Genomic DNA, 20,508 nt, shown 5'->3' with positions numbered 1-20,508 from the left:
CTGAAGATGTCCAGCGCAGCTCTGGACGAAACGTTAGGAGCTGAAGAGTTTCATGGACCACGACCTTATATCCCGGAAGGTTTACCAGAAGATATGTCATCCGGTCGTGAAAGCCTTCACACTATGATACTCTTTGATTGTTTTGTAATAAAGTGAAATTATTTAAAGTTAATATTAGACTATCATGTGGAAGGTTGAAAGTAACTTTTGGTTCCCTCTCTTGTAGAATTTACATACAACAACTTGTTTACTGCAATTAAGATAATTAGTGTCACAAATTTTCCAAGTGTTTTCTTGAAGCACTATGGGACTTAACATCTGAGGTCATCAGTCCCCTAGAACTTAGAACTACTTAAACCTAACTAACCCAAGAACATCACATGCATCCATGCCCGAGGCAGCATTAGAACCTGTGACTGTAGCAGCAGCGCGGTTCCGGACGGAAGTGCCTAGAACCTCTCGGCCACAGCGATTGGCTTTCCAAGTCAGTAATGCTGTAATTAAAGCCGTAATATCATTACTGTTTACTAACCCTACCACGTGTTTGGCGTTTTATTACGTTTCTGACCTTAATTACATAGGAATTAATGCCTAAAATTAATTTTCGGTGGATCACACAATGTAGCGTATTAATCGGACCAGGAGGATAAGCAGTAAAGCACGTACCTGGAAATCGACAGGTAGCGGTATCGAATTCCAGACGGACAGCGGAAATTTTCAGTTCGCATATAATCTAGCCTGCACCTCTCAACGACGTGGGGAGTCATTAAAAACATCACGTGGTTCCTATTCCACGTTGACCTGCAGATTCCCTTTCCCGGAATGGGTAACTGGGATAAATTATGGACTAACAATTCGACAAAGTGGCATCTAATTAAAAGGTATGCTCTCGACCTTTGAGCGAAACGGAATTATTGTTATTACGTAGTATAATGCAAATATCACTACATCGTTCTGTATCTCTTGAGATGCGTTAGCGATTAACAACTAGTTGATCAGGGAATCAATTTTTGTTTGGCCGATATTACTATACTAATAAATTACTACTAAATTACTTAAGTGTGTATTTTGAAACAAGAATAACGACTATTGGCATCACTGGATCGATTAGCCGTTTGAAAACAACGTTTCTGTTTGAAATTTCGTTTCCAGTGGTGTATTCGGTTGTATCGTAGCTCATTTGATGCTGGCAGGTAATATTCATAAAAAGTTATCGTGCTTAACACTATTCGCCATTATTATATTATTACCTAAAGCTAGGCTCAAGAAATCGCATGCTCAATCAGGCTAATGATAAATGCTGCTGATTTTTAAAATTTCTCTGCTCCTTTTTCTTTGTGTCATTAGCCTTCTCACTGGTCCGATGGTGCTGTTCGATGAGAGCAGCGCTTGGACCCTATGTCGTCAATTATTTCTTGGATATTCTCCGATATCTCTTCACCTGTAGCTTTTACCCTATATAGCTCCCTCTGCTACCATGGAAATTACTTCTCTAGCCTTAACACATGCCATATGACCCTGTCCCCTACTTTCCTTTCTTCGCGCATTTTGTGGTTAACCTCCTCATTCCTTTTCTTATCAGTCCAACAGATTTTCTGCATCCTTCTATAGCACCACATCTCAGACACTAAAATCTGTACTTTTACGGTGTTCCTACGGTTCATGAGTCACTACCATACAATCTCAGAATTTTTTTCCTCACAGGAAGGCCTATGTTTGAAACTAATAGTTATTTCGGCCACGAATGACCTCTTTCCCTGTGCTACATTCTCCTTGCTTCATCCGTCATTTGTTAGTTTGTTTCCAAGCTAGTACAGGTCCTTAACTTACTTCGTGATCACCAGTTACGATGCAAAATTTGTAGTCAGTCTCATTTCTGCTCCTCCTAGTTACTTTCGCATTTCCCCAGTTTACTGTTAATCCAAATTAACTCATCAGACTGTTGATTCCATTCAAACGTTCCTGCAACTCTTCTTAACTTTAACTGAGGATAATTGTGCCATCAGCGAGTCCGATCATTGATATCCTGGTATTTAATCCCACTCTTAAACCTTTCTTTTACTACAGTGCTTCTTCAGTGTATGGATTGAACACTAGCGGTGAAAGACTGTATCCCTGTCTTAAAACTTTTTAATCCGAGCACTTCGTTCTTCGGCTTCCCTTCTAATTGTTCGATGTTTGTTATAGTATACAGGGTGTTACAAAAAGGTACGGCCAAACTTTCAGGAAACATTCCTCACACACAAATAAAAAAAAGATGTTATGTGGACATGTGTCCGGAAACCCTTAATTTCCATGTTAGAGCTCATTTTAGTTTCGTCATTATGTACTGTACTTCCTCGATTCACCACCAGTTGGCCCAATTGAAGGAAGGTAATGTTGACTTCGGTGCTTGTGTTGACATGCGACTCATTGCTCTACAGTACTAGCATCAAGCACATCAGTACTTAGCATCAACAGGTTAGTGTACATCACGAACGTGGTTTTGCAGCCAGTGCCATGTTTACAAATGCGGAGTTGGCAGATGCCCATTTGATGTATGGATTAGCACGGGGAAATGGACGTGGCGCGGTACGTTTGTATCGAGACAGATTTCCAGAACGAAGGTGTCCCGACAGGAAGATGTTCGAAGCAATTGATAGGCGTCTTAGGGAGCACGGAACATTCCAGCCTATGACTCGCGACTGGGGAAGACCTAGAACGACGAGGACACCTGCAATGGACGAGGTAATTCTTCGTGCAGTCGACGATAACCCTAATGTCAGTGTCAGAGAAGTTGCTGCTGTACAAGGTAACGTTGACCACGTCACTGTATGGAGAGTTCTACGGGAGAACCAGTTGTTTCCGTACCATGTACAGAGTGTACAGGCACTATCAGCAGCTGATAGGCCTCCAAAGGTACACTTCTGCGAATGGTTCATCCAACAATGTGTCAATCCTCATTTCAGTGCAAATGTTCTCTTTTCCGGATGAGGCTTCATTCCAACGTGATCAAATTGTAAATTTTCACGATCAATATGTGTGGGCTGACGAGAATCCGCACGCAATTGTGCAATCACGTCATCAACACAGATTTTCTGTGAACGTCTGGGCAGGCATTGCTGGTGATGTCTTGATTGGGCCCCATGTTCTTCCACCTACGCTCAATGGAGCACGTTATCATGATTTCATACGGGATACTCTACCTGTGCTGCTAGAACATGTGCCTTTACAAGTACGACACAACATGTGGTTCATGGACGATGGAGCTCCTGCACATTTCAGTCGAAGTGTTCGTACGCTTCTCAACAACAGATTCGGTGACTGATGGATTGGTAGAGGCGGACCAATTCCATGGCCTCCACGCTCTTCTGACCTCAACCCTCTCGACTTTCATTTATGGGGGCATTTGAAAGCTCTTGTCTACGCAACCCCGGTACCGAATGTAGAGACTCTTCGTGCTCGTATTGTGGACGGCTGTGATACAATACGCCATTCTCCAGGGCTGCATCAGCGCATCAGGGATTCCATGCGACGGAGGGTGTATGCATGTATCCTCGCTAACGGAGGACATTTTCAACATTTCCTGTAACAAAGTGTTTGAAGTCACGCTGGTACGTTCTGTTGCTGTGTGTTTCCATTCCATGATTAATGTGTTTTGAAGAGAAGTAATAAAATGAGCTCTAACACGGTAAGTAAGCGTTTCCGGACACATGTCCACATAACATATTTTCTTTCTTTGTGTGTGAGGAATGTTTCCTGAAAGTTTGGCCGCACCTTTTTGTAACACCCTGTATACTGTATATTATCCGTCTTTCAGTATAGCTTAGTTCTAATTTTTTTTAGAATTCCGAACATTTTGCACCATCTTAAGTGTCAAACGCTTTTCATAGGTCAATAAATCTAATGAAGGTGTCTTGATTGAAGTCTTGTTTCCAACGCTTTTATCAATCGTAACGTCTGAACTTTTGACTTTTCTAAAGCCAAACTGACGGCATCTAACAGCTCCTCGATTTTTTTCTCATTGTTCTGTATATTAGCCTTGTCAGCGAGTTACAATGATGATACGCTAAGCTGATTCTGCAATAATTCTTGCACTTATCTGCGCTTGGTGTATTCAGTATTGTGTGATCGACACTCTTAATGTTTACTTTGACTTTTCTGTATGCTGAGTCAGTCTTTCCGTCGACCGTTCTTTTCTGGTTGCCTCACATTTTTCCTTTAGTTATTTCGCCTTGGTTTCCCTATATTTCCGATTTATTTTATCCCAACGTGACTTACTGATGTATCCCATTGTGGGATGGTGCACGCAGAATGTAAGAAGGTCCCCAGGTAGTAACGATCAATGGAAGTCTATTTCTATAAAGAAGCAAACGAGAACATGAATAACAGAAACAGTTTCTCAGTGAAAAGGACATAAAGATCACCCTGAACTATTAGAAGAAATGTCACTTACACGGTCTGTCACAATTTGTAGCACTGCCGTAGACAGGGTTGGAATCGGTAGCACTATCGTTGTTTCGGTTGTGATGTGCTGTATCGCGAATGAGACCCATGGTAGTAGAGGCTGAATTTACCCTCGGATTCGCATTGATGAAGAGCTGCAGGCGGCAGTCCTATAAAGGCCGCCCGGCGTATGAATACCAGGAAGTTTGCCGAGTCAACTGGTTCGTGGAGGCAAGCTAGTACCGACTGTGTCAGCTCTTCGTGTCGCACTTACTGCAGCGGATGTCTCATTGAAGCAGAGGAAAGTCGTCTGCAGAAGTCTGATACTGCGGCAACCCGCAATACCGTGTTGTGTGGCGTGTGGCTGGATCATCAGGCACCAGCCATACGCTACACTTACACTACTGGCAATTAAAATTGCTACACCAAGAAGACTTCCCCCCATGAACCATGAACCTTGCCGTTGGTGGGGAGGCTTGCGTGCCTCAGCGATACAGATGGCCGTACCGTAGGTGCAACCACAACGGAGGGGTATCTGTTCAGAGGCCAGACAAACACGTGGTTCCTGAAGAGGGGCAGCAGCCTTTTCAGTAGTTGCAGGGGCAACAGTCTGGATGATTTTTCCCGAGGGCATGCAGCTTTACTGTATGGTTAAATGATGATGGCGTCCTCTTGGGTAAAATATTCCGGAGGTAAAATAGTCCCCCATTCGGATCTCCGGGCGGGGACTACTCAAGAGGACGTCGTTATCAGGAGAAAGAAAACTGGCGTTCTACGGATCGGAGCGTGGAATGTCAGATCCCTTAATCGGGCAGGTAGGTTAGAAAATTTAAAAAGAGGAATGGATAGGTTGAAGTTAGATATAGTGGGAATTAGTGAAGTTCGGTGGCAGGAGGAACAAGACTTTTGGTCAGGTGAATACAGGGTTATAAATACAAAATCAAATAGGGGTAATGCAGGAGTAGGTTTAATAATGAATAAAAAAAATAGGAGTGCGGGTAAGCTACTACAAACAGCATAGTGAACGTATTATAGTGGCCAAGATAGACACAAAGTCCATGCCTACTACAGTAGTACAAGTTTATATGGAAACTAGCTCTGCAGATGACGAAGAAATTGAAGAAATGTATGACGAGATAAAAGAAATTATTCAGGTAGTGAAGGGAGACGAAAATTTAATAGTCATGGGTGACTGGAATTCGACAGTAGGAAAAGGGAGAGAAGGAAACATAGTAGGTTAATATGGATTGGGGCTAAGAAATGAAAGAGGAAGCCGTCTGGTAGAATTTTGCACAGAGCATAACTTAATCATAGCTAACACTTGGTTCAAGAATCATAAAAGAAGGTTCTATACATGGAAGAAGCCTGGAGATACTGACAGGTTTCAGATAGATTACATAATGGTAAGACAGAGATTTAGGAACCAGGTTTTAAATTGTAAGACATTTCCAGGGGCAGGTGTGGACTCTGATCACAATCTATTGGTTATGAACTGTAGATTAAAACTGAAGAAACTGCAAAAAGGTGGGAATTTAATGAGATGGGACCTGGATAAACTGAAAGAACCAGAGGTTGTACACAGTTTCAGGGAGAGCACAACGGAACAATCGACAGGAATGGGGGAAAGAAATACATTAGAAGAAGAATGGGTACCTTTGAGAGATGAAGTAGTGAAGGCAGCAGAGGACCTAGCAGGTAAAAAGACGAGGGCTAGTAGAAATCCTTGGGCAACAGAAGACATACTGAATTTAATTAATGAAAGGAGAAAATATAAAAATGCAATAAATGAAGCAGGCAAAAAGGAATACAAACGTTTCAAAAGCAAGATCGACAGGAAGTGCAAAATGGCTAAGCAGGGATGGCTAGAGGACAAATGTAAGGATGTAGAGGGTTATCTCACTATGGGTAAGATAGATACTGCCTACAGGAAAATTAAAGAGACCTTTGGAGATAAGAGAACCACTTGTATGAGCATCAAGAGCTCAGATGGAAACCCACTTCTAAGCAAAGAGGGGAAAGCAGAAAGGTGGAAGGAATATATAGAGGGTCTATACAAGGGCGATGAACTTGAGGACAATATTACGGAAATGGAAGAGGATGTAGATGAAGATGAAATGGGAGATACGATACTGCGTGAAGAGTTTGACAGAGCACTGAAAGACCTGAGTCGAAACAAGGCCCCGGGAGTAGACAACATTCCATTAGAACTACTGACGGTCTTGGGAGAGCCAGTCCTGACAAAACTCTACCATCTGGTGAGCAAGATGTACGAGACAGGCGAAATACCCTCAGACTTCAAGAAGAATACAATAATTCCGATCCCAAAGAAAGCAGGTGCTGACATGTGAAAATTATCGAACAATCAGTTTAATAAGTTACGGATGCAAAGTACTAACGCGTATTCTCTACAGACGAATGGAAAAACTGGTAGAAGCCGACCTCGGGGAAGATCAATTTGGATTCCGTAGAAATGTTGGAACACGTGAGGCAATACTGACCCTACGACTTATCTTAGAAGCTAGATTAAGGAAAGGCAAAACTACGTTTCTAGCATTTGTAGACTTAGAGAAAGCTTTTGACAATGTTGACTGGAATACTCTCTTTCAAATTCTGAAGGTGGCAGGGATAAAATACAGGGAGCGAAAGGATATTCACAATTTGTACAGAAACCAGATGGCAGTTATAAGAGTCGAGGGGCACGAAAGGGAAGCAGTGGTTGGGAGGGGAGTGAGACAGGGTTGTAGCCTCTCCCCGATGTTATTCAATCTGTATATTGAGCAAGCAGTGAAGGAAACAAAAGAAAAATTCGGAGTAGGTATTAAAATCCATGGAGAAGAAATAAAAACTTTGAGGTTCGCCGATGACATTGTAATTCTGTCAGAGACAGCAAAGGACTTGGAAGAGCAGTTGAACGGAATGTACAGTGTCTTGAAAGGAGGATATAAGATGAACATCAACAAAAGTAAAACGAGGATAACGGATTATAGTCGAATTAAGTCGGGTGATGCTGAGGGAATTAGATTAGGAAATGAGACACTTAAAAGTAGTAAAGGAGTTTTGCTATTTGGGGAGCATAATAACTGATGATGGTCGAAGTAGAGAGGATATAAAATGTAGACTGGCAATGGCAAGGAAAGCGTTTCTGAAGAAGAGAAATTTGTTAACTTCGAGTATAGATTTAAGTGTGAGGAAGTCGTTTCTGAAAGTATTTGTATGGAGTGCAGCCATGTAGGGAAGTGAAACATGGACAATAAATAGTTTGGACAAGAAGAGAATAGAAGCTTTCGAAATGTGGTGGTACAGAAGAATGTTGAAGGTTAGGTGGGTAGATCACGTAACAAATGTGGAGGTATTGAATATGATTGGGGAGAAGAGAAGTTTGTGGCACAACTTGACTAGAAGAAGGGATCGGTTGGTCGGACATATCCTGAGGCATCAAGGGATCACCAATTTAGTATTGGAGGGCAGTGTGGAGGGTAAAAATCGTAGAGGGAGACCAAGAGATGAATACACTAAGCAGATTCGGAAGGATGTAGGTTGCAGTAGGTACTGGGAGATGAAGCTTGCACAGGATAGAATAGCATGGAGAGCTGCATCAAACCAGTCTCAGGACTGAAGACCGCAACAACAACAACAACAACCAAGAAGTAATGCAGATGATAAACGGGTGTTCATTGGATAAATATATTATACTAGAACTGACATGTGATTACATTTTCACGCAATTTGGGTGCATAGGTCCTCAGAAATCAGTACCCAGAACAACGACCTCTGGCCGTAATAACGGCATTGATACGCCTGGGAATTGAGTCAAAAAGAGCTTCGATGGCGTGTACAGGTACAGCTGCCCATGCAGCTTCAACACGATACCACAGTTCATCGAGAGTAGTGACTGGTGTATAGTGACGAGCCAGTCGCTCGGCCACCATTGACCAGACGTTTTCAATTGGTGAGAGATCTGGAGAATGTGCTGGCCAGGGCAGCAGTCGAACATTTTCTGTATCCAGAAAGGCCCGTACAGGACCTGCAACATGCGGTCGTGCATTACCCTGCTGAAATGTAAGGTTTCGCAGGGATCGAATGAAGGTTAGAGCCACGGGTTGTAACACATCTGAAATGTAACGTCCACTGTTCAAAGTGCCGTCAATGGGAACAAGAGGTGACCGAGACGTGTAACCAATGGCACCTCATACCATCACGCCGGGTGATACGTCAGTATGGCGATGACGAATACACGCTTTCAATGTGCGTTCACCGCGATGTCGCCAAACACGGATGCGACCATCGTGATGCTGTAAACAGAACCTGGAATCATCCGAAAAAATGACGTTTTGCCATTCGTGCTCCCAGGTTCGTCGTTGAGTACTCCATCCCCAGCGCTCCTGTCTGTGATACAGCGTCAAGGGTAGCCGCAGCCATGGTCTCGGAGCTGATAGTCCATGCTGCTGCAAACGTCGTCGAACTGTTCGTGCAGATGGTTGTTGTCTTGCAAACGTCCCCACCTGTTGACTCAGGGATCGAGACGTGGCTGCACGATCCGTTACAGCCATGCGGATAAGATGCCTTTCATCTCGAATGCTAGTGATACGAGGCCGTTGGGATCCAGCACGACGTTCCGTATTACTCTCCTGAACCCAGCGATTCCATATTCTGCTAACAGTCAATGGATCTCGACCAACGCGAGCAGCAATGTCGCGATACGATAAACCGCAATCGCGATAGGCTACAATCCGACCTTTATCAAAGTCGGAAACGTGATGGTACACGAGGCATCACAACAACGTTTCAGCAGGCAACGCCGGTCAACTGCTTTTTGAGTATGAGAAATCGGTTGGAAGCTTTCCTCATGTAGCACGTTGTAGGTGTCGCCACCGGCGCCAACCTTGTGTGAATGCTCTGAAATGCTAATCATTTGCAGATCACTGCATCTTCTTCCTGTCGGTTAAATTTCGCGTCTGTAGCATGTCATCCTCGTGGTGTAGCAATTTTAATGGCCAGTAGTGTAATTGGTGTACCTTTTTCCTTACCTGAACATTTTTGTACTTCCCTCTTTCGTCGATCGATTGAAGTATTTCTTCTGTTGCACAACGTTAAGTCTCTCATCTTGGTTGTACCAATGTTAATCCGTCGACTGTGATATTCATTGTCGCAGTAACTACAGTATTAGAGAACTTGGAACGCATCTCATCATTCCTCAGCACTTCAGTATCCCACTTTTCGCATTGTTTCTTCTGAATAATGCTTGTCTGATGTTTGTCTGCCCTGAATCATTACTAAATGTGATCAGAGTCCGCATCTGCTACTGATACGCCTTACTACACAATATCTGATTTTGGAATCCTTGTCTGGCCATAATATAATCCAGTTGTAATCTTCATGCATTTCTGGATATTTTCCAAGTATACCTCCAGCAATTGTGGTTATCGAAGAGTGTACTCACTGTTACCAATTGATATTTATCGAAAAACTGAATTAGTCTGACTCCTCTGTAATTCCTACAACCAAGCCCATATTCTCTCGTGACTCTGTCTTCTATTCCTTCCCTTCCTACCGACAGCATTTCAATCCTCCGTGAATATTAGATTACAATCTCCGTTAAGTACCCTTATATACTTTCTCTGTTTCTTCATTTTTTGCTTGTGACGTCAGCAACCACCTGAACTATTGATTTTTGAAACCCACCGCATCACTGAACCGTTTGCGCTGACTCATTCTCCGCCCTATATACATATATATATATATATATATATATATATATATATATATATATATATATATATATATATATATATATATATATAACGAATCCTGCTCATGTAAACGCCATTTTTTGCTGCTGTTGATATTTCGCATACTTGGTTGCCGAGAAATCCTTATCTCCTTCCCATTCCACTTCATGGACACCGGTTATATTTAGATTAAGCCTTACCATTTCCCCTTTTCAGATTATGTAGCTTCGATAACGCGCTCAGGCTTCTGACAATCCACGGTCCGACTCGTATAATGTTGCCATTTCGTTGGTCATTCAATGGTTGCCTCCCCCTTGGCAGTCCCCTCCCGGAGATTCGAATAGGGGACTAAAGCGGAATGTTTTGCCAATGGTGAGATTATCATGTCACTTTTTCAATTACAGGCTACATGTCCTTTGGATATACATTGTGTATTCGTTTTGAAGTGGTTGCTGTTGCCCTCTTCGCCCTCGTGCTGTTGATCACTGCTGATTCTTTCGCCTTTTAGGGACAGGTCCCCATCCCCAAGAGCAAAAGATTGCCCTGAAACTGTCTGCTACTCCGCCCCCTTTGTTAAGACCGCTGGAAGAACGAAACTGATTTCCTATACCGTAAGTCATCGAATACCATTGCCTATGCTTTAATTCATTATTTAAGATGTAGCTGTCCACAGCTCGTGGTTGTGCAGTAGCGTTCTCGCTTCCCACGCCCGGGTTCCCGGGTTCGATTCCCGGCGGGGTCAGGGATTTTCTCTGCCTCGTGATGACTGGGTGTTGTGTTATGTCCTTAGGTTAGTTAGGTTTAAGTAGTTCTAAGTTCTAGGGGACTGATGACCATAGATGTTAAGTCCCATAGTGCTCAGAGCCATTTGAACCATTTGAAACTTCGTATCATAGATCTGTTTCCGAAGCTAGACAAGCGATAGACCTTTCTCATACTAATACTCGTTGGGTCGTGCATTACACCGATCTCTGGTCCACACCCGTTAGGACTGTGATGAGAACCAAACTGGATTACGGTACGAGCTACTAGCTTAGTAGTATCAAGTTAACACTCGCCAAATTCGACAAAATACAGTAACTCTTAGTTATAATGTGTATTAGAGTGACGTCCTCAATTCTGACTAACGATCTTTACTTGGGCTCATTTCGTCTTGCTCTGGCCAGCTCCGAGGATAAACTGATGTTGCAGAGAGTCCTAACTCTGGTGTCTCCTACAGTTTGTAAATTAACTTATCTACAGGAGGCTTTACTTACCAAATTTCGTTTCTCAGTTGAAACAAAAAGCTAGCGGTTGAATAGCAACAACGCTATGACGGAACATATTCTTGCTAACCAGTTCGCTGGACTAGTGGGCACTACGAAACACTGTTTTCTCACCTCGTGCGACGTTCATCAGCTACCCTAAAAGTAAAACATCACATACCAGCAACATATTCAAAGAAACTTACAAAGGTAGCAGTCAGATGCTATTAAAATACTCACTGATAAATTGTGGCTTGTGCCATTTTTATTCAACTTCAAGAAGGACGGCCATATTCCTTACCCCCGTACAAGTCGGTGTTTCCTGCAGGTGTAGCCGCCGACTAGCAAGCTTTCCAATTTGTAGGGGTGCTTGGACTAAACGAGATCCTGATAGTAGCTGATTCGTTACGTGTACTATCAGGTTTCAACACCCTAGGAGTATGGAAGGATAACAATCGTGCATCGTACCGTAGAGCTGCTGTGGTACGGAACATCGGTGAACTATCTCTGGATCCCATCGCATCGAAACCTCCTACAAAACGAGTACTTGGACCTGCTCACAAATACCACAACACACGGTGGATACTTCATCTCTGATTTCAATCCATCCCACCACATCGCTGGACTTAAAACAAGAACAGATACCCCTGCAGTGAACAGTGGAAAGAGACATCACGTCAGAGAAGCTGTGAGGGCTGTAGTGTGCAGCCTCATCCTCTGAAAGTCCTTGTTTACGGATTATTCATGCAATATGTAGACGTTGTCTAAACTCATGGGAAATATCCCAATCATCTCAAAACGAAAGACATGAAATGTATTCGCAGCTGCGAGTATGGACAAGCATCAGCTGTATGATGGAATGACGACAATGAAAATCGGTGCCGGTCTGGGACTCGAACCAAGATTTCCTCCTTATCACAAGCGGTACCTTACCATCAGGCTATCCGAGCATGACCCACAGCCAGACAAAAGCTTCCTGTGTCGTCAATCATGTGTCTACAACCTGTACTCGTACATTCATTATGTATTTTACCACACACGGGAGACATTTTACTCGAAAGTCCCTTGCTAGGTGTCGGCGAATAAGTACGGTATTGCAGTGCCTGTGTTGTTGAGAATCACGACGTCATGTTCCTTCGGACATGCCGGCCGGTGTGGCCGAATGGTTCTAGGCGCTTCAGTCTGGAACCGCGCGACTGCTACGGTCGCAGGTTCGAATCCTGCCTCGGGCATGGATGTGTGTGTCGTCCTTAGGTTAGTTAGGTTTAAGTAGTTCTAAGTTCTAGGGGACTGATGACCTCAGATGTTAAGTCCCATAGTGCTCAGAGCCATTTGAACCTTCGCACATGCATGGACAGATTTTCCAAGAGGTTATTAAGTACACATATGAGTAAAATAAGTAATTACTATTTCCTCTGTACGCACCAACAAATAGATAAAATGCATTTGTACTGTAACGTTTGTGAAGTTGTGCGCACCAAATGCTAACGAAATAAAATAAAACGTTTGACGAAGGATGTTGTTTATGTCACGTGATTGAGTATCGACACTACAACGGAGACTAACCTTAGGTTGAGTGGCGTTTGTTACAGAAGTATTAGGTGCACAGCACAGGAATATACTGTAGCCTTCTATGCATGACTCAATACAGGGTGAGACTAAATACAACAAGAATAGAATCATTCTTCTGGCTCTGGCTCTATGTGAAATAGAAATAAACTCAAATGCGTGGTACATTGTGCAGTACTCTGGTCCCTGCAAGGACGTAAATGAAGAAAACAATCAGTAACTTTGTAGCCTCCAAACAGTTGCAAATTTTTTAAATGCTCTTTTACGCTATAAGACCTACAATTATCATAAAACTAGATCGATGGCCGCCCTAAAAACAGATTATGCGTATCACCACGCTCTTAATTATATAATTCAGGAAAGGAAATAAACATATACAAATTACAAGGAGCTTCTGAGTTCGACTGGCGCTACATGTTGTTGCTGCTAGCTTGAAAGTTTGGCTACCACTCTTAGTACTGCGGCATACAGGGACTCAAGGCTATTTCCCAGATCAGAGGCGCCACGGTTTCCTTTGAGCCTGATAGCTGCAGATAGTGAAGGGAGACGAAAATGTAATAGTCATGGGTGACTGGAATTCGGTAGTAGGAAAAGGGAGAGAAGGAAACGTAGTAGGTGAATATGGATAGAAGCTAAGAAACGAAACAGGAAGCCGCCTGATAGAATTTTGCACAGAGCACAACTTAATCATACCTAACAGTTGGTTCAAGAATCATAAAAGAAGGTTGTATACATGGAAGAAGCCTGGAGATACTGACAGGTTTCAGATAGATTACATAATGGTAAGACAGAGATTTAGGAACCAGGTTTTAAATTGTAAGACATTTCCAGGGGCAGATGTGGACTCTGATCACAATCTATTGGTTGTGAACTGTAGATTAAAACTGAAGAAACTGCAAAAAGGTGGGAATTTAATGAGATGAGACCTGGATAAACTGAAAGAACCAGAGGTTGTACAGAGTTTCAGGGAGAGCATAAGGGAACAACTGACAGGAATGGGGGAAAGAAATACAGTAGAAGAAGAACGGGTAGCTTTGAGAGATGAAGTAATGAAGGCAGCAGAGGACCTAGTAGGTAAAAAGACGAGGGCTAGTAGAAATCCTTGGGTAACAAAAGTAATATTGAATTTAATTGATGAAAGGAGAGAATATAAAAATGCAGTAAATGAAGCAGGCAAAAAGGAATACAAACGTCTCAAAAATGAGATTGACAGGAAGTGCAAAATGGCTAAGCAGGGATGGCTAGAGGACAAATGTAAGGATGTAGAGGCTTATCTCACTAGGGGTAAGATAGATACTGCCTACAGGAAAATTAAAGAGACCTTTGAGAAAAGAGAACCACTTGTATGAATATCAAGAGCTCAGATGGAAACCCAGTTCTAAGCAAAGAAAGGAAAGCAGAAAGGTGGAGGGAGTATATAGAGGGCCTATACAAGGGCAATGTACTTGAGGACAATATTATGGAAATGGAAGAGGATGTAGATGAAGACGAAATGGGAGATACGATACTGTGTGAAGAGTTTGACAAAGCGCTGAAAGACCTGAGTCGAAAAAAGGCCCCGGGAGTAGACAACATTCCATTAGATCTACTGACGGCCTTGGGAGAGCCAATCCTGGCAAAACTCTACCATTTGGTGAGCAAGATGTATGAGACAGGCGAAATACCCCCAGACTTCTAGAAGAATATAATAATTCCGATCCCAAAGAAAGCAGGTGCTGACATGTGAAAATTATCGAACAATCAGTTTAATAAGTTACGGATGCAAAGTACTAACGCGTACTCTCTACAGACGAATGGAAAAACTGGTAGAAGCCGACCTCGGGGAAGATCAATTTGGATTCCGTAGAAATGTTGGAACACGTGAGGCAATACTGACCCTACGACTTATCTTAGAAGCTAGATTAAGGAAAGGCAAACCTACGTTTCTAGCATTTGTAGACTTAGAGAAAGCTTTTGACAATGTTGACTGGAATACTCTCTTTCAAATTCTGAAGGTGGCAGGGGTAAAATACAGGGAGCGAAAGGATATTCACAATTTGTACAGAAACCGGATGGCAGTTATAAGAGTCGAGGGGCACGAAAGGGAAGCAGTGGTTGGGAAGGGAGTGAGACAGGGTTGTAGCCTATCCCCGATGTTATTCAATCTGTATATTGAGCAAGCAGTGAAGGAAACAAAAGAAAAATTCGGAGTAGGTATTAAAATCCATGGAGAAGAAATAAAAACTTTGAGGTTCGCCAATGACATTGTAATTCTGTCAGACAGCAAAGTAGAGCAGTTGAACGAAATGGATAGTGTCGTTAAAGGGGGGTATAAGATGAACATCAACAAATGCAAAACGAGGATAATGGAATGTAGTCGAATTAAGTCGGGTGATGCTGAGGGAATTAGATTAGGAAATTAGACAATTAAAGTAGTAAAGGAGTTATTCTACTTGGATAGCAAAATAACTGATGATGGTCGAAGTAGAGAGGATATAAAATGTAGACTGGCAATGGCAAGGAAAGCGTTTCTGAAGAAGAGAAATTTGTTAACAGCGAGTATAGATTTAAGTGTCAGGAAGTCGTTTCTGAAAGTATTTGTATGGAGTGTAGCCATGTATGGAAGCGAAACATGGACGCTAACTAGTTTGGACAAGAAGAGACTAGAAGCTTTCGAAATGTGGTGGTACAGAAGAATGCTGAAGATTAGATGGGTAGATCATATAACTAATGATGAGGTATTGAATAGGATTGGGGAGAAGAGAAGTTTGTGGCACAACTTAACTAGAAGAAGGGATCGGTTGGTAGGACATGTTCTGAGACATCGAGGGATCACCAATTTAGTATTGGAGGGCAGTGTGGAGGGTAAAAATCGTAGAGGGAGACCAAGAGATGAATACACTAAGCAGATTCGGAAGGATGTAGGTTGCAATAGGCACTGGGAGATGAAGCTTGCACAGGATATAGTAGCATGGAGAGCTGCATCAAACCAGTCTCAGGACTGAAGACCACAACACAACAACAACAGCTGCATCGCGCCGTGCAGACGCTGATCGACTCCTTACTAGAGAACCATAAGGCTGTTTAGCCAACAGTCCTGTAGTCTCAGCAATACTCCATGTCTTCCAAGCCAAAATGGTAGCATCTGGAAATGCTTCAAGGCCACCATAATCTGCTTGATTGTCCCACACAATAGCAAGTGTCAACCAGGTACTACCTCTAAACACTGCTTGTACATCACAGGTAAAGTTCAGATGGAGTCCACGACTAACATTTGGACCTCCAATCAAGTGCTGTTTATTAAACTGCCCAGCCAAGTCAATATCAATCGCCTTCAAACTGCGATACACTGTACACTGCGCCGCCAGCGACGACGGTAACCACGTCGCAGAGGCATTGCTGTGGCACGTTAACACAAGTGAACGTAGCAAGCCAACGCCCAGCGAGACACCCAGAGCTATGCGTCCACACTCCTCGACGTTCGCAGAGCGAATGACGCTCCGTGTTGCGGATCTGTGCTGCACTTTCTCGCAGTTGAACTATAGTCTTGATACGACCTCTTCATATTAATCTTCACTAATTTGACGCACATGTTCATAATTTCTGAACAGAGAAACGACAGTAAAGCAAGTAATACAGCATCAAAACGTGTTTGTGGAAAAAAACGCATGCAGTGAATGTTTTAAGACCAATTTAAGTACAAGAAGATTTTTAAGTCCACTGCTTGATACCCACTTAAGCTTGTAGCGCATATTGTTGGACTTCGGTTGAAAATCAAATCAGTAGCTCCCCATCATCATACAGATGTTATGATATTGTACCTACCGTAACCCATGAAATAACTGAGCAGGTGGCCCCCAGCATGATGCTGTTCAGCTCAGAGACGGTGTTGGTAGTCTGGTACAGTTCCATGAGGAAACTGCATGCTTTTTCTCCACCTTGCTGTGCACCGTAGCAGCAGATGCGGTCAAGTCTGGGCCAGTCCTGCAAAAAAGTAAGGTAGCTGAAGCTACAACCTGAATGTTATGAAGTAATGTGACTGACATTCCAGAAAATATCTTCTTTCGGTTTTCTTTTTCCACCATAACAGTGCAATTTGGCACGTTTCTGGTCTGCCCTACATGTTAAGACAGCATCACTGAAACCGTATGATGAAGAACAAATTTCTGTACTCACGCTGGAGGCATCGTCTAGCATTTTTAATGTACCAGAAGGAAGATGATGCTATCTGAACACAAAAAGACGAATGTACCCCTGTTTAAAATACTCTGACTGAACAATAGGATACCAGCTACATCTGTCTACCTTCCTCAGCACCGTTAAAAATTTTCCCAAAAATTTTGGCATGCGAACATTTTCGCGGTCTTTTTAGCGTGCAACTCACCTATCACTCCCACGAACTTCCGTAAGTATATCTCGCTCACACCCACTAGTCTATCGCTGTAAGTCGCACACAACCACCCACGCCCAGTTGTCCATTCTCGCTGACTCCTTCAACCCAGGTCATTGTCAGTACCTCTTTGTGCCTCACTGTCTCTATCTACTGTCTCACAGCCACAGTCTCCTTTGTTCTCTCCTACTGCTACTGTCTCCTCTCAATGTCACTGTCTCCTTCTTGCTCTCTCCTGCTCCTTCTGTCTAATTCTTTCCTTCTCACTGTCATTATCGATCTCTTCCTGGTTTTCATTCTCATAGACTCTATCTCTCATTATTACCTTTTCTCACCCACTTCCGCTTTTCCTTCTCTTTATTCCACATACTCTGGCACTGTCTCCTCCACTCTTTATCTAGTGGTGTTCTATCACTGTTAACTGTGTTCCACTGCCACTACGTCCCTCTCTTTCGCACTGCCTTTGTCTCCTTCGTTATTTATATAAACAGTTACTGTCTACTATCTTCCATTATTTATTACTAGTATTTTTCTCTATCTTTCCTTTTGCCACTGTACCCTTTTCTCACAGCATAAAAAAGCGCGAATATGTTCGCATGCAAAATATTCGTGAAAATTTTTAAAGGTGCTGAGGCAGGTAGAATGAGGCAGCTGGTACCTCACTTTTCAGAGTCTTTTATACTGGAGCACATTCGCATTTTTGGCTCCAGTAGGTGTATTTTTCAGCTGGTTCCCTTCTTTTCCCTGCCACGTAAGGGCATGTCACTTACGTTTAAAGAACTTTATGGGTCAGAGGAACTTCAATAGTCTACTTGTGTGAAACTGAAATAACGCACAATTAATTTTACACGTCAGACCGGAATTTTTGCGTACAAAAATTTTGGGTATGCTTCAGTACTAAAACATTGGGTTTCCAGAAACCTTGTAATGTAACACAGGCACTTAACAGCAAATTTCTGCGTGCTACATTACTTTCTAAACCTCTTTTCTTCTCAGGTGGATCTTACGTGTGTATTTTACGTGTACAAGTAGGGGTAATTTGAACTTCCGTAGCCGCGCGGGATTAGCCGAGCGGTCTTGGGCGCTGCAGTCAAGGACTGTGCGGCTGGTCCCGGCGGAGGTTCGACTCCTCCCTCGGGCATGGATGTGTGTGTTTGTTCTTAGGATAATTTAGGTTAAGTAGTGCGTAAGCTTAGGGACTGATGACCTTAGAAGTTAAGTCCCATAAGATTTCACACACATTTGAACAACTTCCGTATTTCGGAAACGGGTAAAGATATCAATAAAAATTTCAATGTTATTCGAGATCGGGATCTTTGGGCTATGTAACAAAAATTTCCGCCATTTGCTGCGTTTAGCCGTCTTGGAATCTGCGGCTCGGTTTTGGTGCGAAAAAAGGATAAAAAAATTTGGGGTTTTTCTAAGGAATCACTCCTGAACTAATGGTGCCTCAATAATCTCCTTGGAGCGCGCAGTAGACCACGCTAAATGCGAAAAGAACCGATCGATTTGGTTCATTTGCCTAAGCAGGAGGAAGTGTGTAATATTCATACTTTGATCCTGTACTGTAGAATAATGACACTAAGGAGATTCGTCTGTTAGTATGCAATTGGTCGCCAGACCAAGAAATATCTGAAATACTTGACCTTACCTTTCTATCACCAATAGAACCCAAAGTATACGCCCCGGAAGAGCCCAGTTTCTATGCGAGCCGTTTTGGAACATGTTAGGTAGGGCATGCTCTCGCATGCGTACTGGCGTTCAAATTTGACGGTCCAGGACCCCTTTGATGCTCTTCCTGAACCATATACTTGGTGCTCCAACACAGATATCTTGTAACACATGAAGTCCTTTCTTGCTGATTCCTTGTACTGTACAATGAATTAAACTGAAGCAATCTCCTGAAACATATCTATGTATGGAAAGATAAATACCGCTTATTCTTGAGTAAACAAGTCCTCATGGTTACAAAACATCTCATTCTCGTCTCTGAGTTACTTTGCTTTTGGTTTATATCACTGGCTATTTATTGCTATTAAAAACGCAAAAAATTGTTTTGGACAATGGTTGTAACTACTATACATAATTCAAAAAGCATAAAAATTCGTATTAGTGTTTAAGTGTGAAAATAATGGAAATGCATTTCCAGTAGGATTATTCATACTGAACAAGTTTAGCCGGCCGCTGGTGGCCGAGCGGTTCTGGCGCTACAGTCTGCAACCGCGCGACCGCTACGGTCGCAGGTTCGAATCCTGCCTCGGGCATGGATGTGTGTGTTGTCCTTAGGTTAGTTAGGTTTAAGTAGTTCTAAGTTCTAGGGGACTTATGACCTCAGCAGTTGAGTCCCATAGTGCTCAGAGCCATTTGAACTGAACAAGTTACCTAATTACGTAACTTGAGACACGTAGAATGGGGTTGAGCATGCAAAATAATACTTCATGTGTTACAGGAGACAGTTTCATAAATATAGTTTTCATTGATTATTGTTGAAGAACGTAAATGTCACAAGTTTTAAATTGTGTTTAGTTCAATGGCTACAATGAATTCTTGAGACAGAGATTGTCCTTCGTTGGAGTTCTCTATCATGAGGTTAGGGATGAAGGGAAAAATCAGTTTGAGGTGACTCTCTGGTTGCTGGAGTTGCAGGGGCAGTCATGGAATGCTGCAACCGTTTGTACGTAGAGATGAGACATGAGGGATAACCACAGTTGCAGGCAATATTGAGAATGAAACTTCCTGGCAGATTAAAACTGTGTGCCCGACCGAGACTCGAACTCGGAACCTTTGCCTTTCGCGGGCAAGTGCTCTACCATCTGAGCTACCGAAGCACGACTCACGCCCGGTCCTCACAGCTTTACTTCTGCCAGTATCTCGTCTCCTACAGGAGAGCTTCTGTAAAGTTTGGAAGGTAGGAGACGAGATACTGGCAGAAGTAAAGCTGTGAGTATCGGGCGTGAGTCGTGCTTCGGTAGCTCAGATGGTAGAGCACTTGCCCGCGAAAGGCAAAGGTCCCAAGTTCGAGTCTCGGTCGGGCACACAGTTTTAATTTGCCAGGAAGTTTCATATCAGCGCACACTCCGCTGCAGAGTGAAAATCTCATTCTGGAATATTGAGAATGATGGCCCGCAAGGTGCGAACCGCGTGGTACTCTCTCGGTTGCTTGTGGTAGCGC

General features: G+C 43.0%; 1 protein-coding gene across 1 annotated transcript in view; it reads left to right on the top strand.

Annotated features, from left to right (window-relative positions):
* Window positions 1-19,800, top strand: part of LOC126252665 (uncharacterized) — a 144,546-nt gene extending 124,746 nt beyond the window's left edge. The window contains exon 4 of the mRNA XM_049953566.1: window positions 19,786-19,800. Within this exon, the coding sequence (XP_049809523.1) occupies window positions 19,786-19,800 (15 nt within the window). The remainder of the gene's footprint in view (window positions 1-19,785) is intronic.
* Window positions 19,801-20,508: the final 708 nt, after the last annotated feature.

Source organism: Schistocerca nitens, chromosome 4, assembly GCF_023898315.1.
Source record: "Schistocerca nitens isolate TAMUIC-IGC-003100 chromosome 4, iqSchNite1.1, whole genome shotgun sequence".
NCBI classification, from domain to species: Eukaryota; Metazoa; Arthropoda; class Insecta; order Orthoptera; family Acrididae; genus Schistocerca; species Schistocerca nitens.
Note: the sequence above shows the minus strand (reverse complement) of the source record. Positions and strands in the feature narration are given on the sequence as shown.